The 24,555-nt window shown below is 42.1% G+C and overlaps 1 protein-coding gene across 1 annotated transcript in view; it reads right to left on the bottom strand.

The window, feature by feature from the left end:
* Window positions 1-24,555, bottom strand: part of MTOR (mechanistic target of rapamycin kinase) — a 121,456-nt gene that overhangs the window by 74,820 nt on the left and 22,081 nt on the right. The window contains exons 19-27 of the mRNA XM_061160412.1: window positions 23,562-23,812; window positions 13,661-13,747; window positions 10,827-10,994; window positions 10,199-10,311; window positions 9,696-9,858; window positions 8,503-8,595; window positions 7,463-7,609; window positions 3,067-3,209; window positions 1-163 (exon numbers count right to left, since the gene is read on the bottom strand). Of these exons, the coding sequence (XP_061016395.1) occupies window positions 1-163; window positions 3,067-3,209; window positions 7,463-7,609; window positions 8,503-8,595; window positions 9,696-9,858; window positions 10,199-10,311; window positions 10,827-10,994; window positions 13,661-13,747; window positions 23,562-23,812 (1,328 nt within the window). The remainder of the gene's footprint in view (window positions 164-3,066; window positions 3,210-7,462; window positions 7,610-8,502; window positions 8,596-9,695; window positions 9,859-10,198; window positions 10,312-10,826; window positions 10,995-13,660; window positions 13,748-23,561; window positions 23,813-24,555) is intronic.

Below are 24,555 nucleotides of genomic sequence, written 5' to 3'. Positions count from 1 at the left end.
CTTGTCACTGTGTTCCATGAATTCAGCCAAATTTAAGAGGGTTTGTGTGACTTCTGCGATGTCCTGGGAGGTGAGGGCCAACTCGATGCTTCTGATGAGCTCATCCTGCTGGTCCTCATTCAGCTCAGACCAGCAGGACACAAACGCAGCATTGAAGAGATCCCTGAAGGCAAACAGGGGTAGACACAAGTGTTGGAAATGCTCCTCCTCCCTCTGACTGGTGCCACAAAGTTACAACTTATCAAGCTACTCCTGGCACTGATAATGGTTGTATAGGCCAAGGCAGTCCAACAGAACTTGCTGGAAATGGTCTCTATCTTCCCCACCCAATATGGCAGCCACTGGTCAATGAGCACTTGAACAGTGATAAGTGTGACTAAGGAACTGAATTCTAAGTTTTAGTTACTTTTAATTAACCTAAACTGAAATAAGCACATGTGGCTAGTGACTGTTCAGTTTTTCAATACAGGTCCAGGGAAAACTGTGGGGGCGGGATGGAGTGGGGAGAAAGAAGAGCAGAACAAAATGACTTGTCTCCACAGTGTCTGCATCACTCTTCTTCATTGGAGAGGATGAACAGAAAGGGACTTTTAACATAGAAGTTGACATAACAGATTCAGTTAACATTCATCTTCAAACAATTCTTGGGATGTTTCTTCTCAGGCAATGGCCAAACTAAGATCATAAGTCGTAAAGGCAGCATCTGCTATTGCTTTTCAAAACATAAGCAGAACCCTTAGTTGGGTGGTCATAAACAAAGTGACAACAGAGCTTAAGAAACTAGAAGCATTAGAAAACAGAACCCAAATCTGTTAAGTCTTAAAACATTCCCTAAGCCAAACCTCTAACAGCTGGGGCCTCGGGAAGACGCAGGAACAGAGGTACCATTCCCAGAATCATGAAGACGATTTAAGATCACTACAGCACCACTCGGGTGGACACATTTGCTACCCGACATCTGGACTTCAATCTTTACCCTCTCTCTTTTGGCGAATGTGTGGAGAGGGAGTTGGAAACTACAGGATATGCCTGTATAATGTATGGGCTTAAGCACCTGATGTCTATACATCTATTTTTATTTACATACTTAAAAGGTTAGGTCAGTTTGATATATACATAATTTTGGAATCTGATGAAAGAAAACAAAATCTGAAATTCATAGGGTAACATGAAGACCAAAAGAAGTCCTGTGTACACATTAAGAAGTAAGCTTTCTGATCTAGGTCCAAGGCTACGATGGCTCCCCAATGAACATGCTTGGCATTAAGGGGACAGACACATATGTGTGTATTTATCACAAACCTCTTTTGGATTGAGGATGTGCTTAAAAAAGACTTGGAGCAGACGAGAGGAAACACTATTTCTGCATGTTATGGAAATAGAGAATGTGAAATCTGCACACAGAGACACTTTTCAAACAGAGACTCCTTAAGAACAATTTTTTTTAAGCATTAAAAAATATTTGAAAGAAATCAGATGAACCAAATCATGGCATCCAAGTAGCTGTCTCAGGGACCATCTCTATACCTGCGAAATACACTCCAAAGAGTAAACCAGTCGTGATGATGAAAGTGAAATGGAATACTTCACTTTTTTGGTCCCTGCTAATGAAAAGATTGCTAATGAAATCATGCTTCATTATAAATAAGCACTGTCCATTGTAGAAAAACTTAGAAAATAAGGAAAAAAAAAAGAAAATAATTGCTCCTTAAAACCTCCTAGAGATAATCATTGTATTACTTTATAATCTTTTTCCTATGTACACATATTTTTAATAGTTGAAATCCCACATTTGCACCACTTTGTTTTCCATTTTATTCACTTACATTATACCATAAATCTTCTATATGTGTTATAACTTTCTATAAACCAAATTTTCAATGACTAAGAATCATTGTGTAAGGTTTATAGTATTTTTAAGGTAAATTCTATTTTCCAAAGATGGCTGCAGCACTAGATCCTGTTCCACACATTCTTCTAGGATCTTTCCTGCTGCTGCTGCTGCTAAGTCACTTCAGTCGTGTCCGACTCTGTGTGACCCCATGGACAGCAGCCCACCAGCCCCCTCTGTCCCTGGGATTCTCCAGGCAAGAATACGGGAGTGGGTTGCCATTTCCTTCTTCAATGCATGCAGGCATGCTAAGTTACTTTAGTCGTGACCCACTCTGTGCGACCCCACGGACAGCAGCCCACCAGGCTCCTCTGTCCACAGGATTCTCCAGGCAAGGATACTGGAGTGGGTTGCCATTTCCCTCTTCCACTCCCCTATAAAAAAGTGGCATCCACATCTCCTCTCCTTGAGCCTGAGTGGGTCTTTGTGACTTCTTTTGACAACAGAATGGGGCAGAAGTGACACTTCATGACCTCCAAGGCAGGTTGTACAAGCACCATGCACTTCTCTGTCAGTCCCTTGAGGACACTCACTCCTGAATTAAGACAGTATTCTGTGAGGAAGCCCGAGCAACCCATGGAGCAGTCCACATGGAGAGGAACCAAGGCCCTGGCCAGGGCAGAACCTTTGACCAACTGTCAGCCCCAACTTGGCAGATGTATGAATGCATCATCTTGGAAGTCGACCTTCTAGCCCTGGAACTAATACCCCTGCTGACACTGGGTGGGCCAGAGACAAACTGTTCCCACAAGTCCTGCCCAAACTGCAGATTTGTGAGTAGAATAAATAATTTTAGATGACTATTGTTTTAGATCACTAAGACTTGGGGACTTATGATGCAGTCATGTGTAACTGGAACATCACTATTATTGGAAACAGGTTATAGTAAACTATTACACAGCTGTTTTCAGAGTTATAAATGACTTTGTAATTAAAATTTTGGACCTAAATCTACTAATGAAAGGTCTATTAGCAAGGTTAAGATGGATCCTCTTCCTATAATAAGAGCTTGTTCAATTTGCCTTTTTATTTTTTACCCCAGAAGTTAACAAAATTAAAAATACCTTTTTACTCTTACTGCTAATAAAAACTAATTCTTATATATTGTTTTCTACAGGCTGGTCCTCTTGATCACAATGTGAAGCTGGGAAGAAGGGAGCCCTGACACACCGCACCTGGCCATCGGGTTGTAGGCCTGTGCCAGGGCCCAGCAGGAGCGCAGGGAGGGTGACGAGGAGTCCTTCAGCAGCTCCAGGCTCAGCCGCCGCAGCCATTCCAACCAATCATCTTTGGAGACCCTTCTGGCAGCTCCCCAGGCCTATACACCACAGGCGACAAAGGAAAACTGTCAGCTGTGAGGGCCTATTCTAAGGAGCCCTTGCTTATCTAAAGATTATCCCACTTCTTTGGTTTATACAATTATACCTCTCATGACAAAACTCCCTGAGTACAAATACAAAAGAGTAATATTTAATTAAAGTCATAAAACAAAAGCAGCAACCTCTGGAATATAACACAATATAGAGAACGCCTGTTTTACAACTCATTTGTGCTCGACTGTCCGCCAGGCAGAGAGCTCCACAGCCCCTGTGGATGGGGACCGTCACACGCAGAATGGCCTCCAGCAGTGTGGGAAGGGCCCAGGGCACCCTGCAGTGGGACACTGGCTCATCTGACAGCGCAGTCACACAGGGAGAGGGGAAAAGCTCAGATCTGCACCATTATCAATAGTGTAACAAAGCCCAGAGGACACAGCACTGTGTTGGAATGAGACAAAAGGAGCTGAACAGGTAGAACTTTTACTTTGCAGTTAATCCCCTTCAATTTTCCTCAAAACTCTGAGCTCTCCTGGCACCAAGAGTTACTAGCAGGGGCAGCTTAGGGAGGTGGATGGAAAGACTCAGGCCCTGGGGCTGGGTAATGAAGGGTACTGGTCAGCAGCTACACTCTGTGGAGCTCGGCAACTTGAGTTCAAATCCCAGTTATGTAATGTATTGGGTGCCTGGTCTTGGGCAAGTTACTTAATTTTTCTGTGCCTCAGTTTCCTTCTCTGTAAAGTGTGGCTAACAGTCCCCACCTCAGAGGGTGTTTTAAGGATTAACTAAGTTAATACGTGTAATGGACTTTGCACAGCGTTCAGCACAAGTTAGTGCTCTATGTGTGAGTGCCTGCTACTCTGAAGTCAGAAACACCTGGCTGGAATCCTGGTCCTGCCATTCAGCTGCTGAAGAAACTCTGGGCAAACTACCTGTATGTGGCATCTGAGTCTTAAGTCTTCCTCATCCAGGAAAAATGCATCTAAAGGGTCTAGCTGGAATAACGAGCAAAACACTGTTGCTCTTATTATCAAAATGACTTCTCTCTGAATTGGCCTAGCCCTAATTACTAAATCTCTAACTTCTAAAATATATTCTTAAAAGATTTTTCTGGCAGAACAGACAGGTTGATCCTCCCTAAACGAAGGGAGGATCAGATAAGTTAGAGCAGAAGTTCTCAAGGGAAGTCATCCAGGGAGTGAAAGAGACCTGTGTGTGCTACATCACCTGACCACCACTGACCCAACCCATCACCTCCCTGGGATGAAACAGAAGTCTGCTGTAGCTTTTGATGAGTTACCAATAAGTGACAGTACATAAACTATTACTGTAAGTCAAAAACTGAAGTAGAGATACTGTAAAAGACAGCTTACAAATTTATGTGGATTCTCACTGACACAATGAGAATTCCTGAACTAGAAAGAAGTGGGACACTAGATGCCAAAGACTTTTAGACCTTATTCTGTGGAATGAAATGGGAACATCAAGTCCTTTTCAATTCACAGATTGCTGGTTTCCAGCCTACACAGTGAGTCTCTGCATAGCAGCACTATATTACAAGGTACTTAAAAGTCAGTTGTATACAAGGAAGTAGTACTAACATCTTTTGCCCTCTAAAGATGTGAGGCTGAGTTTGGGTAAGGCGAAGACAACGCAGCACAGTGGTTAAGAGACTGGTCTCTGGAGTCATACCTGGCTCATATCCTTGGCTCCACCATCTACTGGCTGACATCGGGTAAATTTCTTAACCTTTCAGTGTCTCAATGTCCACATCATAAAAGAGGGATGGTAATGATAGCACTGAACTCACATGGTTACTGTGAAGATTAAATGAATCAATACATATAAAGTGCTCACAACAGTGCCTGACACATGGGAAGTGCTCAGCAAATGCAGACGGTGGTTATTGTGATCATTAACATCGGTACCATTTGATAAATGGTAGCAAATAGCTCTCCAAAACATTTTGGCTTAGTGAACAACTGCACAATCTGTCAAACAGGATGCGTGCCTCACAGGGCCTTTCCCCACTGCTTGGTAATTTAAAACATCATCAACTCTCGGTTCTCTGGGTTTTACAGCAACTGTCGAAACTCCAGTCAGTTTCCTCTCACCATCCACCCTCTGCGGACTGCCTCACCTGGTAACACTGGTGCACGCTGATGGAACGCCAGCTTATTCATTTAGAAGGTAAGCCCGAATTAATTACCATAAGACAGGGAAGCAGCTGAAAATCTTGGAGGCAGGCTAGAGGTATATACAAATGGTTTTTATGTTTTCTGTACTATGTAAATCCTCTATTAGCATAGCCAATAGAAGGGTGACTGAGGTGGCAAATTATTATTTTGAAAGCTGGTTAAAACTGACAAATATACTAATCCCTAGTTATCATCACATGAATACGTACAAGCACAATTTACTTTTAGATGAAATGAATCTGAGCGTTAGCTGTGGAGAACTTTGTTTAGGGTTTTTGAACTTGACGTATTCTTTCAGGTGAGACAAACTAAGATGCCTTCTTTTTCCTTTGGCAAAGGTTATGCTTACTTTTTCCAAATCCTTGGTAAAAAGCAAAACTTCCTGGAAGCAAACTAGACCACTGGGGAATTTCCTAAAGTAAAGAAAACAAAGCCCTAAAGCAGGGTGGACAGCTGCCTGGCTGGAAGGACATTCTGCACCAAGGGAGGCTGAAAATATCTGGGTGGAAACATGCATCTGGTCTCCTTGTCCAGCCCCTCCCTCAAGGGTGAGGTGTTAGCATGGTGGCCTCAGCAACCACTTGGGAATGCCAGGTGTTGATGACCTTTCTCCTCCTGAGGTCTGGGACTAGCAGTTACAAAACACACACAGGAGAGCAACATCACTCCTGATCCAGGGGTATTTTACCACTTTCATCTTAAATCATACTTTTCTCAGCAGTGGTTACTTTGCAGTTGCCTATGTGAGTAAAGGCTGATGTCAGGAGTAAAGGCCAGTGTTCAAAAGCTGTGTGTGAGCACATGCACACAGGTCTGTGTGCAAATCCTTATGGGCTTGGCCAAGAGACCAAGTCAGCTGGGACCAGCTCTGCCCAGTTCTTTACCTCTATCTGCTGCTACACAGAAGTGCAGCTGCCTTGGGTCAACTGGTAATAAAGGAAAGAAAACTATGCTGAAATCCAAACTGGGAGCTGCTTTCAGTCACCAGAAGTACTAAAGACTGATGCAAACTGTGGAAAATAAGCAAGCTGATAAATTTATTTAAAAGTCAGTGAAGTATATGATTACTTTGTTTAGATCCATCAGAGATACTTTGAAACTGCCTATTTGTAAGTGGATCGCTGGTAGCATATGTGATGAGAAGCTGGTTTTAGCCCAGGCTTTGGTCAGCACAGAGAATCCAGTACTAACCTGCATAGATCTAAACCCTTGCTACTCAAAGTGTGGTCCCATGGACCACTGACATCAGCCATTACCCGGGAGCTTGTTAGAAATGGAGACTATCAAGGCCTGAGCTTGAGCCTGAATCAGAACAAGCATTTTAACAACAAGTCCCCCAGCATGTGGTTAAGCCCAGTGAGTCTGAGAAGTTTGTGAAAGACTGCTTTAAAGAGCCTGCACCAGTCTCAGTGCTAACTACAAGGCTGACTGGTTGTGTTCTATTCATGTAAAAAATGAGAATGCAAACTGCAACAAGTTCCACTGGGCTTCCCTGGTGGCTCAGTGGTAAAGAATCCACCTGCCAATGCAGGAAACACAGGTTTGATCCCCAATCCGAAAAGATTCCACATGCTGTGGAGCAACTAAGCCCATGCACCACAACTACGGAGCCTATGCTTTAGAACTCAAGAGCCACCAGTACTGAGCTCACATGCCCTACAGCCCATGTTCCACAACAGGAGAAGCCACTGCAATGAGAAGACTATGACCCACAACTAGAGAGGAGCACCTAGAGACAAGCCCACACAGCAACAAAGACTAGCACAGCCAAAAATAAAATAATTAAATACAATTATTAAAAAAAAATAAGTTCCACTGCCAAAGCTCCAAGGGAACATAAAAGGACACCTTGTTCTTTACTCTCCTTATATTAAAAGACTGTGTAATTCAGATACCTGGTGAAAGACAAAATAACCTAAGTTCATGGTATCTAGATTTTCAGAAAAATGCCTGGATTTGGTTATTTTAGACAGAAGATGGCAAGAGCTGAAAGTTTTGAACAAGTGACAAGAGCAGGGCTCTCCTTTCCAAGTCCCCCCAGGACACAATGGACTTGCCTTTTGGAGGTTAATGGTGCTGACGTGCAGTTTCTTCATGGGCCCCGTTTCCACTGGTCCACTGGCTAAGGCATCACCTTGGCCGCTCCTCAGCATTCGATGCTGGTAAATCAGAGGGTCTTCCTCCTCATCAGCCAGGGTATACCCCTGCAACCAGAGTTTACAGAACACCTGTGACTCCAAGAGCTGCTCCAGGTTAGAAAACACCCTTAAACCTCAGGCAGGTCCCACCTTTTGGAAGAGCCAGGATTTAGGTATGATTCCAGGAACAGACATAATGAATCATGAACGGGCTGTATTCTGCACTGAGACCAGCCTGCGTTGATCAGTCCTGGCTGCTGACAAGCATTGACTTAGGAGTGTGAGCATGCAACTGGCATGTGAGCAATAAACGCGATGAAGAGCTGGGGCAGCAAGGAGCTGCCTGTTTTTGTCAGGCCTAAGGGCTAAGGCTGGTTTCTACATTTTTTTAATGACTGAAAAAATAACTGAAAGAAGACTGATATTCTGCAACACATGAAAATTATTACAGAATCATAGTTTGGTGTTCATAAATAGTTTTACTGGAATGCAACCTGGCTCATGTGCTTATGTATGCCTATGGCTGCTTCCAGGTGGCCGTGGCAGAGCTGAGTAGTTTCATCAGAGACCATCAAGCCTGCAAAGTTGAAAAAAATGCACTATCTTGACAAAAGCTTGCCAATCCCTAGTTCAGAGCTAAAGGGCTTCCCCAGTGGCTCAGCGATAAAGAATCTGCCCGCAAAACAGGAGCCTCAGGAGACTTGGGTTCAATCCTTGGGTAGGGAAGATCCCCTGGAGGAGGGCGTGGTAACCCACTCCAGTGTTCTTGCCTGGAGAATCCCAGGGACAGAGGTGCCTGGTGGGTTACAGTCCATAGGGTTGCAAACAGCTGGACACAATTGAACCGACTTAACTCAGCACAGCACAGTTCAGAGCTAAAAAGCTACATATACTCCCATTGCTAAGAATACAAGTTAAGAAAGACGACGAGGGGGCTTGAGAGTAGAAACGAAGCTCACCTTGACAATCCTGCAGATGAGGACATCATAGCGCTGATGGTTAATTCGGTGTCTCACCAGAACTTTGTTCACCATTGGAATGAAAATTTGGTACTGCAAGAGGAGAGCAAACAGATCAGAAATCATTACTTTGGAGAGTGGGAAAGAGAGAAAAGATTATTAGCACTGCCTCATTACAGCTATTACTTTGGGGTTTGGGACTAGCTCTGTGGTTGCAGGAGAATCACTTTCTGGCTCCTGGGCTATGATTGTCATGCCCACCGTCTTCCATCTGGGTCACTGCAACCGGTTTTTACTGTAATGGTCTCTCTGCTTCCACTCTTTGGCCCAGTCTGTTCTTCCACACAGCACTAAGAGCCATCATTTAAAAATGTTAGGTCAGATCATAGTATTCCTGTGCTCAATCTCTCCAAAGACTTTCAATGTTGCTTAGAGTAAAAGCTAAAGTACTTATAATGGTCTGTAACAGTGATGTGCAAATTCTAGTGGGCATCAGACTCACCTGGAAGGCATATGAAACCAGAGACTGCTGTGCTCACAGTCAGAGCTCTGGCTTGGCAGGTCCTTGGGGACCTGCAGTTCTAATGGCACCCAGCTATGTAGATACTGATGCTGCCCGTCAGGGAATCACATTCTGAGAACCACTGGTCACAATACGTAGCTTCCAGTGGGCCCATCGCCAGCCCAGTCCTCACAAGGGTCTCTATGACCTTTCCAAGCCCTTTCCCCTGTTCCCCCACTGAAGTCACTACTCTCCTGCTGTCCCCTCCCTTCAGGTTCTGCCTTCTGGAACCTGTGTCTTTGCTCTTCCTTGTGCCTGCAGCCAGCTCCCTGGGCCTGGGCCTTTCCATTACTTAGGTCTCTACTGAAATGTCACCTTATCAGAGTGGTCTTCCTCACCTCCCCTCACCTCCTCCCAGCGTCTCTCCCCACCTGTCACCCTCACGAGATAAGTGATGTCTCAGAGCTTTGCTTCACTGGAACGTGAGCTCTGTGGGACATCATTCTGTTCACTGCATCGTCTCCAGAACAGCACTCAGCCCACAGAGGTGGCTCAATAAACACTTGCTGAATGAAGGGGAAAAGGGCATAAATGATTCCCCTCTCTCTGCCAGTGGTTGAGGCCTACAGATTGACAAGCGGAGGAGTTCGCTAAAGCAGAAGGGCACGTGTGTCGAGAACTCCCGCCTCACCTTCTTTCCCAGCTGAAAGACGAGTGAAGACAATGTGTCCATGGCTGTGGAACGGAGTTCTGGGCTCTGGTCCAGTGTGCGCACAATCGGATGAATGATCCGAGAGGCATAGTCCGTGAAATCCAGAGACTCTGTCAGACGGTCCACAGTCTCTAGCGCAGCCCTACAACAACCGCTGAGATACAGTATCTGCTGACACACAGCCCAGAGTAAGAGAAACAACTGAGGGCTACCCTAACAATCGGCACCTAATGGGAAGGAACGTCTTCTGACGTTATTTTGGGTGCACAGAGCCAACACTCTGCAGTGGGATGGGGACAGTTGAGATTTCCATAAGCCTGGTACACTTCTGGACTAACTAATGGCAGTACATTTCTGGACTAACTTAAAATGACAACAAAAAAGAAAGATGGCCCGAGGACTTAGGAAAAGGACATTTTCAACAAGACATTTTAACGGTTAATTAGCTTGATGACTGTTAGTCCCAGAGGGCAGGTGCTCACTTTCGAGAAGGCAACGGGGCTTCGGGGGCATCAAATAACTTCACGATCGGGGGCAGCAACAAATGCAGATAGTCGTCCAGGTTGGCACCAAACAGCTGGATTGCAGCCAGCAACTACAAAAAGGAGCAGAGGCATGACGATGAACAAGTACAGTCAGGGAACAAGTCCCTAAGTCCACGAAGGGTGGCAGTGGTAGGGTAATTCCAAATTTTGGAGGGACTCCGAACAGACTTTAATTATACCAATTAAATATAATACCAAGGAATTACATTCTCTTGGTAGCACAGTCTCCCCTCATATTGTTTTGCTATATGTTACTTTGCTTTCTCTGAGCTTACTTCAATTGTAAGGGATCAGTGGCTGGATAATAGAGAAAACTGCTCTGCCATAAACATTTACCAAGATTATCCCATTAAAGGAGACAAAACATAAAGATAATCAAGAGAGGATCAGAAACATTGTATAAGCTGCACACTGCACACTTCAGGTACTGGAGTATTCCCTAGACTCAGTCTTTTAGGCTGAGCGCCACCATGTCACTCAGAACAGGGTCTCGTCTCTTAGATGACCAACTGGGGACTCTGATGGACTCTGGAAAACTCTCTAGAGGATGCCCCGGGATACGTACCTTGATGGAGACGATGCGGCCTGAGCTATTGTCATGCATGAAGACGCGAAGCATGTGTGGAATCAGCTGGGGCAGGTAGAGCTTAAATTCACCCCCGAGGGCTACTACAATCTGCTCAATGAGGAGAATGATTGTGCTCTGGATGGAGGTATTCATGACCCAGAATTCCTAAGAAGGGGGAAGACAGAGGAGCAAAGTCAGGGGCCCTTCTGTTTAAATAGGAACCAAGGAACTGAGACAGCTAAAAAGAAGCAGAAAGGCAGTGAGCATGGTCTGCCTCACGGAACCCCTTCCCTGTCCTCCGCTCCCCAGGTCCTCCTGTACCCCACATCACAGTAAACAACTAATCTGCATCTCCCTGAAAGCATCAGGCTACTTTCATCTTCTGTGCTTCGCTCATGCTGCTCTCTGCTTAGATCCCACCTCTTGTTCAGCTAAGCCCCATCTGTCTTTCCAGACCTGGCTCAAGCCTCATTTCTACTCAGAAGCTTTTCCTGTCTCCTTTCATCATCCATTGTGGGTCCCTCTGCTCTCCTCTTTCTATCACCTGCAATATTTAATTATTTTTTTGCCATCCTCCCTCTATTCAACTGTAGGCTAGTTAAGGGCCTGAAACCTGCTGATCCATCTCTGTCTCCCTGAATCCAGCAGAATGCCTGGCATATTCCAGCTACCCAAACCCATTTACAGAATGAAAGGACCACCAGCTCTGCAGTGCTCTAGGAGCTCACTAGTTGTCTAGGGTGGTTCTGCTCTGGGTACCCACTGGGCTCTGCCAGAGGGCGACTCTACCGTTTGTAAGATTTCCTGCTCTTTCTGGATATAGACTTCGCTCAACAGCATCTAACATCAGTCCCAAACCATTTTCAGGCCAAGAGAGTGCCACAAAGAGTATTTTTCTACATTCATCCAATTATATCCCACATAAGTTACTAAAATGAAACCTGGCCAACTGGCTCCAGATCCTGTCTTAGTACTACAAAGCAAATTGGTCTAATCTCTCACTCCAGGGAAAACTATCACTTCAAATCAATTCAGAAAGATAGTTGCCTAGTGCCTTATTTAAAAACCTCTAGAGCAGGAGACTTAATGATGGCAACATATGCATATTAGTACTCTTGGTTTTGCTAAGTCATGTCCGACTCTTTGTGACACTATGGACTGTAGCCCGTCAGGTTCCTCTGTCCATGGGATTTCCCAGGCAATAATACTGGAGTGGGCTGCCATTTCCTTCTCCAGGGGATCTTCTTGACCCAGGGATTGAACCTTAGTCTCCTGCTTGGCAGGTGGATTCTTTACCACTGAGCTACCAGGGAAGCCTGTTGGGCTTCCATTTAAATCAGAGTAGAAGTCAACAACAACAACAAAAAGACAACTCCTTGGGTGAAAGGCTTTAAAAGAAGTCTAAGTGGCTCAGTGGGCCTGCCAATGCAAGAGGTGCGGGTTCAATCACTGGGTTGGGAAGATCCCATGGAGAAGGAAATGGTAACCCACTCCAGTATTTTTGCCTGGGAAATCCCACAGACAGAGGAGCCTGGCAGGCTGCAGTCCTTGGGCTCACAAAGTGCCCAGCATGACTGAGCACGCACACACTCCTCCTCCTCCTCTCCACTGGAGGACTGCTGGGGCTCCTCACAAGGGGTCTCCCTACCCCAAAGAAGCCAGGCAGCCTCCCCGGGGATGTCGGCTGGGTCACTGTTCACAAAGCCCTAGCTCTCCCCGGGCTGCAGGGAGCTTACTAAAGCACCCTGGATCGACAGCCAAGGCAAGAGCCTTGTTGCACGTTTTCTATCCTGAAGGGAGTGAAAGCTGCATTTGGCAGATGTGAGGCTCCCTGCCCCAAACCCCTATGCTTTGGCCGTAAGTCTTTTTTGGGACGCAAGTCACAGATTACTTTAGCTTTGACCCAAGAGCACACTGATTCCTCCTGTGCCACTCCCCACTTCCCTAACTCCATCCGACAGGCTCTTCAACTTCCTGTTGCTCTCACTTATTTGTACATATAGGAGTTATTTAGTTCCGAGGACTCATTCTTGGGGAAGCTCCATTTTTGAAGCCAGTCATTTTGATTTTAGTCCTGCTGCCTCCTTCAAGCTGACTACAAAAGGCTGGTGTAGAAGAAGAAAAATTACTAGAAAAAGTGTCTTCCAATTTTTTTAGGACACAGCCATCTCTGCAAAGCAACCTCCCCAACAGAGACACTTAAATTATAAAGAACAGTAGGAAGCAGCCTCCCCCACTTCAAAACAGAAAAACGATACTACTGTCAATGAGGTGTCCTGTGCGCCTGCTTAAGGCACATCACAGCATCTGGGATGCGAGCCCCCTCTCAGAGGTGACTGCAGTCAGAAGGCGGCAGTCAGGCTGGAGAGGGCAGCAGGGGAAAGCATCACCTTCCTCCTCAGAGTCTGACAAGAGTCCATCGTATTTAATGGCCCAAGGTAGGCTCAATCTCCAGTCCTCTCTTAAGGCCATGGTTTTATAGGCAGTAAGGAAGAGGGCTTTTGTGGGAATAGTGAAGCACTGCTGTGATATTAAAGTGAAATTGCTCTGCTGTGTGTGAGGCAAGGAACTCAAGTCTATTTCTGGCAGAACAATTACTTCAGGATTTCTCCTCAGACTTCACACCTTGAACTCTTGTACCTGGGAGCCTGTAGCCATGGCCCCTCCACCCCTTCATGATCCGCTGGGATGCCATGCTCCACTTTCCATCCTCAGGTTGTAACAGCTCTATGACGACCCATAAAAGACATATCCACATCATCCAAACCTGCTTCCAGACGCTCCCGGACCCAAACCCCAAGGAACAGGGCAAAGCATTAATTTCTACTCACTCTCATGAGTGTGACTATCTCATCCATGTAAGGTCTGATGTGGCTCTTCACAAAGGACACCAACATTCCCAGCTGCTGGAACAGAAACTGAAAGAGAGATGAGGTCGGCAAGTTGACACCACAAAGGATGTGCAACTCCCAGGCCTACCCAGGGTCCACGTGAACCAATAAAGACAACTGCGAACTGGTTTCTGTACCACCCTATCTGCTGAGAATAAGTTTCAAAGAATGAAATTTAAAACCATCAGTGAGAATGGTGGTGGGAGCTGAAACAACTGTCAGAGGCTTTACTTGCCAGGTGAGCCAGTTTCTGCTCAGCAGGGACTTTGGGGCCAGACTAGCTGTTCTGAGCCATTTCTGTTACTTACTAGCTTTGTGACCTTCATTTAACTTCTCTGCACTCAGCCTCTTCAGTGGGAAAATGGGAGATAACACTTCTTATCTCATAGGCCTGGTCTAAGAGTTAAATGTGCTGATACCTGGAGAGCACTAGAACAGGGACACAAATACTGTTAAAAGCCCAGCGAACATCATTTACTGGTGAAGGATTACTAAAAACGTAAAAAAGGACATGAAATTTTTAATTAACCATTTATGTATTTTTTATTAATTTAATAAAATTAATTAACTGTAAATGTATTATTTTGCTTATTTTGTCTGTCTTAATTCACTACCACTTACTTTCTAAAACAAATACATCTAACCATTATGGGCATCATGATTCATTTGTGTTAATTAACTCAATTAATTAGGTCTTAATTAATTAGCTAATTGTGTCTCTAAGACATTGTAAACCAAAACAGCAAGCAAATTGAGGGTGGGATGGGATAAGGAGATTCTATTTAAGCTGGTATCTTGCCACTGTCAAGAGACGCCATTCATGAAATAAAGTTAGGAGTAAGGACAGCTTTGGTAAGAGAAATCCCAACTCTTTTCAGGTTTAAGATGTCTTCAAGGCATAGTTTTTATTTTGTTAGGATCCTTAGATAGTGCTCCATGTCAATATCAAGCAGAAAATTATACTCTAAACCCATGCCCCCATTGCTCTCTGCCTTTGCTGTCCTCCACTAACAAGGATAATTTCATACATATATATTTCCACCCTTATACATGTTTTAAACCTTGGGTAAGTTTCAAAAATAAAATAAAAAGTGCTTCAAATAGTAAGTAATGGGCCTACAGAACTCATTACCTAAAGAAGTGAGATTGACAGGCCTCTTCAATATAGGACTGGGCTCAGAGAGAGTATGGACTAATTCTCCAAGTTCAACAACACCAGTGGATTCTAAGGGGGTTAGAACCCAGTTCCATGTGGGACACAGGCTTGACTCAGGGGAACCATCCCTTCCTAACTCCTGGGCACCTCCTCATAGAACCGCTGCTGACAGTTTCTGTGAAATGGTCCCTGTGGTACATTACAGAGATAAGGGACAGGAGACTCTAAAACACAATGGTTCTTGAGTTAACTTTGTGTGATGCGCAACATGAGAGGAGGTAGAAAGTCTAAGCTGGAGGAAAAGCAGGACCCTGCAGATGGCAGGGAGATCAGGGGAAACTTCAAGACAAAAGCATCCTGATCGTGCTGCCATTTTCCATGAGGTGTCCAGCGGTAGCCTCTCCAGTGGCTGATTCACAGGAAAATAGGTGGGCCCATCAGCCCTAGGCAGGGAGCCCAAGCAGCCACCTCATTTCTTCTCCCTTAGATTCTTTCACAAGCTCTTTTCTCTTTTTCCTCCTGAATATTAGTATTTTAAAAGAACACATAGTTTTGTTCCTGAAAATACTTTCCTGGTGGCTCAGATGGTAAAGAGTTCACCTGCAATGCAGGAGACCCCAGTTCGATCCCTGGGTCGGGAAGATCCCCTGGAGAAGGGAATGGCAATCCATTCCAGTATTCTTGCCTGGAGAGTTTACGGACAGAGAAGCCTGGTGAGCTGCAGTCCATGGGGTCACAAAGAGTTGGACACGACTGAATGACTACCACTTTCACTTCGAGATGCCCTCCCAGGTCCCCTTGCTATGAAAAGCCTAAAAATAATGTATAAAAGATGAGAAACACTGTTGGTAGATTATCTGAACTGAAACCTTTCACATAAAGCCAAACCTTCAAAAAGTTACATATTAAGAAAAATGGTGAAGCCCTCCACCCCCCAAACTGTCCACTGGCAAAAGGAGACAAATAATCTGTGAGTCTCGATGTGAGGCTGAGATAGAAGAAAAAGTCTTCCTAAAAGTGTGTAATTTCAGGCCACACTCACATGATGAGTTTAGAGGGTAACTTTTAACTACCTGTGTGGCCTGAGAAATTCTAAGCCAAGAATCTAACTTCAGTTCTCCTGGACCATGTGGTAGAAGCAAATGCAAACCCTTGCTGAAGAGATGCAAGTTCAGAGCATATATTCCAGTATTACTGCTCCAGGGGGAGCCCAGCTGAATATGATGCATGATCCAAAATTGTAAAACATACAAGGACAGACTTACAGGCTTGCTGCCAGCATGACTTGGCAAAAACAATAAACAACAGAATTAGACCCATTGAAAATCCTATATATACTGGAATTTAGTTCAATTCAGTCACTCGGTCATGTCCGACTCTTTGCGACCCCATGGACTGCAACACTCCAGGCTTCTCTGGAATTAGTGGACAGAGAATATAAAACAAACCTGCTTAAAATGCTTAAAGGAATAAGAATGAGCATTTTTAAAAATGAGTCAGGAACAAAGTACTATAAAAATATTAGGCATGTTTGAAAGAACCCAGAATGACTTTAGAAATTATAAAATGTAGTAGAAACTAAAAACTCAATGACAGCTCAAAGACATGGTTAAAGAATCAGTGAAGAGAAAATGGATGTGAAGACACATTCAGAATGCATCTCTGAGAGACAAAAATGGACTACACAATAAGAAACTAAGAGACATGAAGGAGAAAGTGAGAAGCCCCAAATGTTGAATCAAATTCCGAAAGGAAAAATAGAAGGATGGAATCTTCATATTCAGAGTCTACAATCACCAACAAGGTGAAAAAGAGAAATGCAAATGCAGATTTGCAGTCCTGAAACCCCAGGACAACAAAAACAATGAGAAGATCTGAAACAGTCATAGAGGAAAGGGAGATGAAATACAAAGGAATGATAATTTCTCAAGAGCAACAAAAGAAGTCAGAAAACAGTGGGATAATGTCTACAGCTGAAGGAGAACCCAGAATCGTATTCTTAGCTAAAAAAAGGTTTTAAAAGATGATGAAAAAAGATTTTTTTTTTTCAGATAAACAAAAACAGCATTTACTTCAATGGATGCTCAGAAAAGGTATCTGCCTTAGGGAGAACAAAAATGACCCTAGGAGGAAGCTCTGAGATGGGAGAAGAAATGAAGTGGCTAATATGGATAAATATAAACAAATATTGTTTGCATAAAATAATATAGTAATGCTTAATTTGGTGTTAAAAAAAGTGATACTACATAATATAAGAGGGAAGGGAGGTACTTTGAGCAGTCATCCCAAGTTCTGTATATTGTTCAGTGAAAAGGATAGACATAATGATTTTAGACTTTGTTAAATAAGATATGCAAGTCAAATTTTATGGGTGAAAAAGATAAATTTGGACCCATTTCTCAATCTGTACACTAGGACATATACCAAAGAGCTCAAAGATCTAAATGTAAAAAGTGAAGCCATTTAAACAAGAGGAAACAGAGGTGAAAATGATGTATACACAAAGCTTTTCATTGCGGGATTATTTTAAATACCAAAGACTGGAAAAAATACAAACAGTCATTGGCAGGGACTGGTCAAATAGCTATGGGACACAATGAAGTCCCATGTGTCTCTAAAGGAATGAAGGCATTTCTCAATACACTGCTATGGTGTGTACAGAACTCCAGGATATGCTGTTGTGAAAGCGGGAAAAAAAGCAAGGTTCCAAAGGTTTATATTATGTTACCTTCTGAGGAAAGGAGGTAGCAGACAAATATTTTCTCATATGTTCAATAATAAACAGTGAAAACATAAAATTTAAAAACTGGAAAAGCTGGTTACCTTAGGAGGAAGCGTAGGCAGAATTATAGCACCCCAAAGAGGTCCAAGTCCTAATTCCTAGACCTGTGAATAAACTACTTTACATGACAAGGGGGGCTTTGGAGGATGTGATTAGGGGGTCAGGACCCTGAGATACAGAGATTGTCAGGGTAGGCCCAATCTAATTACAGGAGTCCTTAAAAGCAGAGAACCTTTACCTGTTATGCTCAGTAAGACTTGAGGGCAAAAGAAGAGTCAAAGAGATACAGTGTTGCTGACTTTGAAGAAGCAAGGAGGAAGCCAAAGAAGGCAGGCAGTCTCTAGAAGCCAGAAAAGGCAAGGAAAGGGGTTCCCCCTAGAGCCTCCAGGAAGGAACACAGCCACAAGGGCTCCCTGACTGCAGTTCAGTATGATCCACGTCAGACTTATGACCCAAAGACCTGGAAGACAATCAGTCTGTGTTGTTTCAAGCTGCTACGCTGGTGGTGATTTGCTACAGCAATGGTGAATGACAGAGGAAAGAAGAAACAGGTATGAGAATGGAGAGAGATGCTAGTCTTTGCTGAATATATCAATCTCTCCTCTTACAGTTTTCACTTTGCAACTATGCTAATGTCTTACAAAACTAGAGTGAAAGTTAAATTAGAAAAACTCACAAGAAATTTCTAAAAATTAAAAGTAAATAGGAATAAATGAATTTAACTAGGACCAAGTTGGTTTCATATCACCCAAAGGATTATTTCAAGTGACTCTGAACACAGTATTTTGGTGTATATTCCCAATAGGACACATCTTCAAAACAAAAACAAATTGCAAAAAACCTTGGCCTGCACTCAGTAATCATAGTTAATGCTTGGTCATTTACAGTTTATATGTATACAAAATACATACATTCTTCAAGATAAAACAAGTACTTACAGAGATCTCAGAACAAAGGAATCAAGATTTTCAGTGTAACAGAAAAGAGATACAAGTATAAAGTCAAAGAAGTAAAAAACAACTCTTTAATCTTAAATTTGAAATATCAGTATTAAGGTATGGATTATTTTTCCTTTTTAAAAACTACATATTTCTAGTTCTGTTCACTGAGAAGGCCTAGAAACAATGACACAGCAGCAGCAAAGAGCATCCTAGCATACAAACTGCTATCTCTGTGTTCCATCTCTTACTCCAAGAAACCACAGCTCCTTGGAAGTGGCTATGCCCAGTCTGGAGTGTAAGTCTTAAGTATCTTTTTTTTTTTTTTTTTGCCAGTAAGAAAGAAAGTGATCAAAGACTAAGATCACTGGGCAGTTTAAAAAGAACACAAAGCCGGGTAGATTGAAATAATTAGATCATTAAAAGAAGACTGTCTTCAATACATAAATCCATGCATGGCAATGATATTCCAAAAAAGTCGAGGGGTTGAGGGGGGTTGCCTGGGTCACCTTTGAGAGGTTGTCAGGGACCTGCTTCATTATTCCGAAAAAGCGATAAAAGGAAAGAATCCTGCGTCTGTTCTGCCCTTCCTGAATGAACTATCCTTTAAATTGACTAAACTGTTGATGACATAAAGTTTTTTATAGATGATTTCTAACTAATAAATCCAGCAGGAATAACAGAATTAGAAAATCACCACTTTGCAACTGTTATTCAAATAACAGTTCTAGGAAACAATAATCCATAAACACTAAAATGATTGAGATAAAGGCTGATGAAGAATGCAGAATCACACCACCTGAATCCTCTGGTTAACCTGCACATCACTAGAAGTGGATCATTTAGAAAATATCTGTTTACTAAATGCCCAAATAGGAAGTATATGGTACCACCTATGAAGTATTTCTTGCCGAAAGAATAAAACCTGAAAATAATCAATCCTCTAAATCTAACCAGTCTACAAGAAAAATTAAAAGACATCTTGACAACACAAACAGGCAAATCCAGAATGGAAAATTCTATAGGACAAATGACCTGGTTTCTTCCACAAATACACAGAATGAAAAGAAAAAAAGTGAGGGGAAAAGGAGAAGATACAGAAAGAGAATTAGATGTATCACCCAAGTGCCATGTTATTGGGATTCTGATTTGAACAAGCCAAATGTGAAAAGAAAATTTTAAGACAAATAAGGATATCTGAAGAAGGATTGGCATTAGATTACATTAAAGAATTTCATCAATTCATTAATTTTGTAGGTGTTGTAACTGTGGTTATATAGAGAGGGGAGAATTGAATGGTGAAATATTATTTTATCTGGAATTTGCTTTAAAATGCCCCAGAAAAAAGGTGTGTGTGAATGTGTGTGTGTGTGTGTGTGTGTGTGTGTGTGTGTGTGTCTAGGGTGGGAGGGGGGCAGGTGATAAGATGAAACCAAATTGATAAGATACTTACCACTGTTGATGAGTATGAGAATTTAATATAAGTTGTCTACTTTTTGTTTATGGTTAAAACATTCCACTACAAAATAGAGGGCAAGAGATAAGAAAATGAAAGCTCAATCAAGCCCCAAAAAGAAATGGAAGAAAATACACAAGGTAGGACAAAAATAACGCGCTACGTAAGATGGTGGGTATCAACCTAAATTTATCAGCAATCACAATAAATGTAACTAGACTGAATGTACCACTTGAAAGACAAACATTTTCCAATATATTAAAAAGTTAATCTAGCTATATTATTATATACATTATTATGAAATACCAACCAACCTGAAGCAAAAAGTCACAAGACAGTCAAAAGTAAAAAGATAAGACACGCATCTCCAAAAAAAGCTGGTATTAACTAAATTAACATAAGGCAAAACAAATCTCAAGGTATTATCAAAGACAAAAAAGGTCTGTAAAATGATAAAAGATTCAGCTTACCAGGAAGATATGATGATTTAAAATGTGTATGCACCTAATAATATAATCCCCAAATTAACTATACTATGAGAAATTTATAAATCTATCCTTATAAAAGAGAATTTTTATCTCACTTCTCTTAGTACTTGATAGATTAAGCAAACAAATATTAATAATGATATAAAAGATTCAAATACAAGTTCAAATCTAATAACATATGTAAAATCTTGCACCTATCATTAGCAAATACACCCTATTCCCAAGAGCAAAGGAAATGTTTGCTGAAAACAATCAAGCATTAGATGATTAAGGCAGTTTCAGCACACATCAAAGAATCATAAACCCAAAGCAATTGAGTTAGAAACCGATATCCAAGAAAGAAATTTAAAACCCTACATTTGCAAATTAAAATACCCACTTCTAACTAACTTGATGATGAAAGAAGTCATAACAAAGATTAGAAAATACTTACTTCTGAACAGTAATGAAAATACATTATTATTCAGCAATAAAAAAAGGAATGAACAATCTGAACAACACAGATGAATCTCAAAAAACTGTGTATCCTTCTAATTCTACGAAATGTCCAGAAAAGGCAAATCTACAGAGACAGAAAGTAGGTAAATGGTTGCCTAGGGTTGGGATAGGAATGGAAAATGACTGCAAATGGGCAGGAGGTTTCTCTCTGGGGTTATGGGAATTTTCTAAAATTAGATTGTAGTGATGTTGCAACTCTGTAAATATACTAAAAATCACTGGATTTTACATGTAAGAAGGATAAATTTTTATGGCATGTAAATTTCACCTCAATAAAGTTTTGAATGCAGCAGCTACATTTAATATGCAAATTAAAATATCCACTTCTAATTTAACTTAAGAGTTAAATTGACGGCCTTAACAGATTACATTTAGACAAGGAGAAAGATCAACCATCAAGAAGCTAGTATCTAATAATTCTTTTTTAAAGCAGAAATAAGAAATTAGGAGGAAAGTAATAGTAAAGAGTAGATTAATGAAACAGAAACAAAGATATAAGAGAGAAGAGAAACATGGGACTTCCCTGATAGTCTAATGGCTAAGACTCCCAATGCAGGGGGCCCACGTTTGATCCTTGGTCAGGGAACTAGATCCCACATGACACAATTAAGAGTTCCTATGTTGCAACTAGATCCCTCATGCTGAAACTAAGATCCAGGGCAGCCAAAAAATAATACACATAAATTTTAAATTTTTTATAAAAGAAGAGAAACAAAGGCAAAAAACTGGTTCTTTAAAAAAGAAAAATACTATGACAAACCTCTACCAAGAAATTAAAATATAAAATAGTGAACAACTTCATACCAATAGATTTTATTATTCAGATAAAACAAATACTTTCTTAGAAAAATGTGACTCAAATTGTCTTAAGAAGAAACAGAAAAGTTAAACAGATCTTTGAAACTGTGGTTGAAAAAAATTATAGGTCAATTCCTCCCAGGAACACAGATGTAAAAATTCTAAATTACATATTAGATAGAAAATCAATGTATTAAAAAAAATCATAACCAATATGATTTTGACACAAGATATCAAGGGTATTTCAGCATTAAAACACATATCAGTGTAATTCCACATGTTAATATATTAAAAGAAAAAAAACCAAATGATTATCACGAGATTTTAAAAAAAGGCATTTGATAAAGCTAATTACCTATTCACGATAGAAACTCTTTAGCAAATAATACCGTAAGGGAACATTCACGGGTACCGTAAGGGTACCCGTAAGGGTACCTTTAAAAAGGTACCTATCAAAAACCTACAGCAAACATTATGTTTATTGATGAAATCTTAACTGCAGTCCCATTACATCAGGAACAAGATTAAAGGTTTCCTCTATTACAGTCTAATCAACACTACAGTGAAGGTCCTAGGAATGCAGTAAAGAAAAGTAACAACAGCTTTACAGACTAAAACAAAAAAGCCAAAACTGCTTTTTATTTTCTGCAGACTATATGATTATCTAGAGTGAAAACCTGGGAAAATGTACAGGTAACTTATTAGAATTAGTAAGAAATCAATGAGGTTGATTATGTAAAAATAAACTGCACTTGTACACTCCAGAAGCAAAGTTAGAAAATACATTTTCTAAAAAACATACTGTCTCCTCTGAATGTACATCAAGTTGACCATATGATCAGAGAAGGAAAAATAATTACGTCTAATATCTTTTAAAGGCAGTATGCTTACTGTATACCCTTGTGGAATATATTCTAAGAACAGTAGGAACTGCAAAGCCATCTTGAACTGTATTCAGTAGGTTTGCCATAGGTAGTGGTACAGGTATGGTAATCACAGAACCACGGTGCGTGCTCTATGGTAGAGAAAGAAAAAGACCAAGAGAAAGAGGAAGGGAAAGGGGAAAACGATTCTTTACAGAAAAATGCCAGCTATTAGAAGCAGAAGGAATGAAAGAACTAAAGTCATTACTTTACAAACAGCATGATAACTGATTTCAGCAAGGATCCTCAATGGAGGCTAAAATCACCGGGTGAAAGGTAGCTGGGGAACAGGAGAGTCACACAGTCTCAAAGTTATCACCCCACATGCTACTGATGACTGAGGGAAACAGGTAACTGTACATGGAGAGATCTGATAGACACCAACCTTACCACATGCTCAAACTTAGGACCAACAATAATAACAGGACAAACTGACATTACCACATCCAATAAGAAGTACTGCAACTGCACCTCTGGAGTATTCCCACAAGTGTCTGACTTAAATCTAGTCATGAAGAAGAAATCAGAAATCCACTGTGGACGTTCCATCAGATTACTGGGCTGAACACTAGATTACTGAGAATAACAATGCTGTCCCGTCCCACCAGCCACTCATCTTTTAGCCATTCTGAGTGATATGACAGGAAACCGGGCTGAGCTGATGAATCCTGCACGCATAGGTGTCAGAAGCTCGAGGAAGGAATGGCAAGCAGAGTGCACTATAAGGACGCCAAGGCGCAGACGGACCTTCCACACAGGCACTGGGCAGGGAGGAGCAAGGGTCAGGGGTTTAGGCACTTACTTCCCGGATGGCCCCGTCACAAACCCGAATGACATTCAGGAATGTGGGCATGACCTGGGGCAGGAACTGCACGCACTTGAGCCCCAGGGACTTGAAGATGAAGGTGATGGCCTGGACGACCATGGTGTGGTGGTGAGAGAGGGACTGGTCTCGGAAGATGCGCATCAGGGCCACCATGGACACGGCCGGGTAGAACTCGTCTAGAGGCAGGTTCCCCATGTTGACCAGCATCTCACTGGTGCTGTAGTCAGCTAGGACCAAACAGCGATGAGGGTCATGAGCTACACGCGACTCTGACTGTGGACAAAGCACGGTTAACAACAAACAAAAATCCTCCAGACACTCATTAGCATTCATCTCTCTCTCCCTGCCACATTCTAATAGCACTGGGAATACAGGGTATATTAGGAACCAATGAATAAGCTCTCACCATGAAGGACACACAGTTTTTGGTTTGTCTGTTATCTAAACTATGAAAGCCTAAAATAGTACATGATGGTTTTGCTTTAAATTGCTGTGTTTAATTTAGCTTCTTATCATTCCAGTTCACAACTTCGTAGCTGAAACCATCAATAAAAATAATTACTCCCCCAAATGAAAGTAAGGGGGATTAAATTAGCAAACATCTGTTCAGCAGTTGCTTGGTCCCCCTGGGGAATTCAGACAAGTTAGCAACAAATGCTACCTGACCTGAACAACAAGGATCTCAAGGACTGGGGGTGGAGGAGGGTATGGAAGGTGCGGGAATGGGTGTTTAGAAGCACAATAATGACACTGAGAAGCAGAACATCCGAGAGACAGGGTGACACGGTGCTGAGGGTGGAGGAACGCCTAGAGGACACGGCTCAGGCTCTGCTTGACAGCCGCGGGTCTGACAGGATACCATCACAGGCACACTTCTCTAATATACAGAAGAACAACTGAAAGCAGAAGGAGCCCATCCACAGAGTTCAAAACCAAATTATTTTATTTACTTATTTATTTATTTTATTTT

Source organism: Dama dama, chromosome 14 (genome assembly GCF_033118175.1).
Source record: "Dama dama isolate Ldn47 chromosome 14, ASM3311817v1, whole genome shotgun sequence".
Classification (NCBI taxonomy): domain Eukaryota; kingdom Metazoa; phylum Chordata; class Mammalia; order Artiodactyla; family Cervidae; genus Dama; species Dama dama.
The sequence above is the reverse complement of the archived record's forward strand: the minus strand, read 5'-3'. Positions and strand labels throughout refer to the sequence as shown.